Source organism: Austrofundulus limnaeus, unplaced genomic scaffold, assembly GCF_001266775.1.
Source record: "Austrofundulus limnaeus strain Quisiro unplaced genomic scaffold, Austrofundulus_limnaeus-1.0 Scaffold886, whole genome shotgun sequence".
NCBI classification, from domain to species: Eukaryota; Metazoa; Chordata; class Actinopteri; order Cyprinodontiformes; family Rivulidae; genus Austrofundulus; species Austrofundulus limnaeus.
Window position 1 is genome coordinate 122,404 of NW_013953288.1, and position 4,080 is coordinate 126,483.

Below are 4,080 nucleotides of genomic sequence, written 5' to 3' on the forward strand. Positions count from 1 at the left end.
CCAGGACCAAAGCTGGAATTGAACCAAAGACCTGCGTGCTGCGAGGCATCAGTGCTGACCACTGAACCACCGTGCTGCTGATGTTTCAGTGTTGTTTAACAGTATTTCGAGCTGACTCAGCAGATAATTCCACTAATAATCAGGTTTATTTTACAAACGAGTCATGTTTCGTTGCAGATCTTCGCTGTGTCGTCATTGATTGATTGTTGGATCAAACGAGATCAAACCTCTGAAATAACAAAAATCTTTGTTTTTCAGTTCGGCTTCATGACAGCATTTCAGAGGAGGCTCATCATTACCTCATCTTTGACCTGTAGGTTCAGACTCTCTGATCTGTTCGTTGTTTCACTTTGTAACACTTTGCTGCCATCTGCAGGAAGTATCTTCCTCCTCAGAAACTTTTTGTTTCTCTCTCAACTTTAACGTGTTATTTCTGTCTTGGATATTCTCCTTCAGTTGTGTGTAGTTGATGTGTGTTTTCCTCTTCTGTTGTGTGTGTGTGTGTTTTGATGTGTGGTTTGTGTCTCAGAGTGACAGGTGGAGAGTTGTTTGAAGACATTGTAGCCAGAGAATATTACAGTGAAGCTGACGCCAGGTAAAAAGCACACCTGGATTAGCCTTGGCGCAGGGTTCTTCAGCTCCTTGTGTTGACCTCTGACCTTTGTCTGCAGCCACTGTATCCAGCAGATTTTGGAGGCGGTGCTTCACTGTCATCAGATGGGTGTGGTCCACCGAGATCTGAAGGTACCGTGTGTCTGCTTCTACTGAACTGTTCTGTAGACTATAGTGCAGAGTCGTGGAACCCCTGTGACACTCTGTTGTATTGTTAGCATTCCTGGCAGAGTTAGCATTGCTCATATTAACCAAATGGCACTGTTAGCACGTGATCATGTTTTCTGTGTCTGCAGCCTGAAAATCTTCTACTAGCCTCCAAATCTAAAGGAGCTGCAGTGAAACTGGCTGACTTTGGTCTCGCCATCGAAGTGGAGGGAGAACAGCAGGCCTGGTTCGGTGAGATAGTACCTGCTGTAGTACTCAGAAGAGTACTGTGGGTCCCAGTACTGTCGGTTACTTTGTTATTGTCTCAGGTTAATTGGTTTTGTTGATTGGGATTGTTGGTTGCTTAAGGCCATGTTACACCAGACAACTTATGCCCAGTTACAAAACATTTTTATGTCTAAATTGCTAATAAAAGTTATATATCGATCAGTTTGTTTGAATTAAACTATGTACACACCGAAAAGAAGCTTCCTGTTGATTTTTTCAATTCCATCTTCAATGTAGATGTCTTTAAAATGTTCATAAGTTGTCTAGTGTGACGGGGTCTTTAGGTTGGTTGGTTACTTTGTAGATTAAGTTGGTTGGCTGATTGGGTTGATGGTAGTTTTGTAGGTTAGATTTACTGGTTGGGTTAGTTTGTTGGTTTGTAGGTTGGTTTTTAGATTGGTTGAGTTGGTTGGTTGGTTGCTTGGTTGGTTGGTTCCTTTGTTTAGGTTGGTTGGTTGGTTCCTTTGTTTAGGTTGGTTGAGTTGCTTGGTTGGTTGGTTCATTTGTTTAGGTTGGTTGGTTGGTTGGTTGGTTGGTTGGTTGGTTGGTTCCTTTGTTTAGGTTGGTTGAGTTGGTTGGTTGGTTGGTTCCTTTGTTTAGGTTGGTTGGTTGCTTGGTTGGTTGGTTCCTTTGTTTAGGTTGGTTGAGTTGCTTGGTTGGTTGGTTGGTTCCTTTGTTTAGGTTGGTTGAGTTGGTTGGTTGGTTGGTTCCTTTGTTTAGGTTGGTTGGTTGCTTGGTTGGTTGGTTCCTTTGTTTAGGTTGGTTGAGTTGCTTGGTTGGTTGGTTGGTTCCTTTGTTTAGGTTGGTTGAGTTGGTTGGTTGGTTGGTTCCTTTGTTTAGGTTGGTTGGTTGCTTGGTTGGTTGGTTCCTTTGTTTAGGTTGGTTGAGTTGCTTGGTTGGTTGGTTGGTTCCTTTGTTTAGGTTGGTTGAGTTGCTTGGTTGGTTGGTTGGTTGGTTGGTTGGTGTTAGTTTTGTAGGTTAGATTAACTGGTTGGGTTAGTTTTATGTGTGTATGTATTTAATCAGGACAGTGCACATAAATTAACAATCTTGTACTTCTGTATAGACTGTAAATGAGCCAGATTATAGCATAGTTGCTAATTTACTGTACATCTGTAGTCCTGTTGATTTGTAGATTGTTTGGTTTGTTTATTGACTGGGTTGGTTGGTTTTAAATTGTTTGAGTTGGTTGGTTGAAGGTTAGCTGATTGGTTTGTAGGTTGGTTGAGTTTGTTTAAGTTGGTTGGTTTGTAGAAAGGTTGAGTTGGTTGGTTAGTTTATAAGTTGGTTGGTTGTTTGGTTTTGTAGGTTGGATTGGTTGTTTGTTTGTTTGTTTGTTCAGCAGCTGATATGCATGTTTTGTTTGTTTTTCAGGCTTTGCTGGAACTCCTGGTTATTTGTCTCCAGAGGTTCTGAGGAAGGATCCGTACGGGAAGGCTGTTGACCTTTGGGCCTGTGGTCAGATTCCTCTCTGCTCTGCTGCTCTTCATGTTTCTTCTACTTCTTTGTTTATTTAGTTTTTAATTGTTTGTTTCCTCAGGTGTGATTCTGTACATCTTGTTGGTGGGATATCCTCCATTCTGGGATGAAGATCAACATCGTCTCTATCAGCAGATCAAAGCTGGAGCTTATGATGTACGTTACATGACTCATTATGATGTCATATGATGATGAAATGATGGAGTTGGGTCTTTGGTCAGTGAATGAGATGTAGGTGGAGCTTTAACACTGACACAGTTTCTTTGCCTCCTCTTCCTAGTTTCCTTCTCCTGAGTGGGACACAGTGACTCCTGAAGCCAAAGATCTAATCAATAAGATGTTAACGATCAATCCGGCCAAACGGATCACAGCTTCAGAGGCTCTCAAGCACCCCTGGATCTCTGTAAGACTTGTCATCTTCATCACTGTTGTCTGATCATGATGATGATGATGATGATGATGATGTGCTAGTAGTGATGAAAAAGATTATGATGATGAGAATCATGATAGTGATGAACATGGTGATGATGATTACAATTAGTGATGATGATGATGTGTTCTTCCTCTCAGCATCGCTCCACAGTTGCGTCCTGTATGCACCGACAGGAAACCGTTGAATGTCTAAAGAAATTCAATGCCAGGAGAAAGTTAAAGGTGAGGATTTTCAAAATAAAATTCCTAAACCAATTGTTTGTTCATCAGATTGATCCAGTGAGAGTTTGTGTTCGGAGATTGTCTGTAAAAAGGTTCTTCTTCCTTTACAGGCTGAATGTTGGCTCTGTTTTCACCTGCAACCTCTACTTTAATCTGAATTAAAGAGTTTTATAGAAAAATAAATTATGTTTAACATTCATCCCTCAGGTTTAGGAAGCCTTTTCTGTCTAAAGGACAGAGACCAAAGATAACATGAGAAAAGGCAACCAAAGTCTAAAAACCCTGAAAGATCTTCAGAAAGTCTGCAGATCTGTTCTTTCAGAACTCGTTACCAGATTACAGACAGTCATGATTACAGGGAGAATACAGAAATCAGGACCAGATCAGGACTAGATTAGGACCAGATCAGGACTAGATTAGGGTTGGATTAAGACTGGATCTGGACTGTTTCAGGAGTTTTACACAGACCTAAATCTGAACAAACAGTTCAATGTTTTTATAGTGACTAAATGTTCTTTCCTTCCGTCCTTCCTTCCTTCCTTCCTTCCTTCCTTCCTTCCTTCCTTCCTTCCTTCCTTCCTTCCTTCCTTCAGGGAGCTATTCTTACCACAATGTTGGCCACCAGGAATTTTTCTGGTAAGACCCCACACCCACCAACACTCTTCATGAGGTCAGAGGTCAAACCAAAGTGCTTCCTGACTCTTGGAGTCACATGACCTGTTGTAGCGTTTTGACCTTTGACCTTTGACATTGTATTTCAGTAGCACAAAGTTTACCAGAGAAATACACCCATCAGCTGCCAGCTTACACACAATTAGCAAGTTAGCATTTTGTGTTCCTCTCTCTCTGTGTGTGTGTGTGTGTGTGTGTGTGTGTGTGTGTGTGTGTGTGTGTGTGTGT

General features: G+C 41.5%; 1 protein-coding gene across 1 annotated transcript in view; it reads left to right on the top strand.

The window, feature by feature from the left end:
- Positions 1-258: 258 nt before the first annotated feature.
- Positions 259-4,080, top strand: part of camk2a (calcium/calmodulin-dependent protein kinase II alpha) — a gene marked incomplete at its 5' end in the record, with an annotated part of 10,250 nt that continues 6,428 nt past the window's right edge. Inside the window, 9 exon segments of the mRNA XM_014029352.1 lie at positions 259-313; positions 530-595; positions 672-744; positions 909-1,011; positions 2,422-2,505; positions 2,588-2,682; positions 2,807-2,929; positions 3,097-3,180; positions 3,774-3,816. Of these exon segments, the coding sequence (XP_013884806.1) occupies positions 259-313; positions 530-595; positions 672-744; positions 909-1,011; positions 2,422-2,505; positions 2,588-2,682; positions 2,807-2,929; positions 3,097-3,180; positions 3,774-3,816 (726 nt within the window).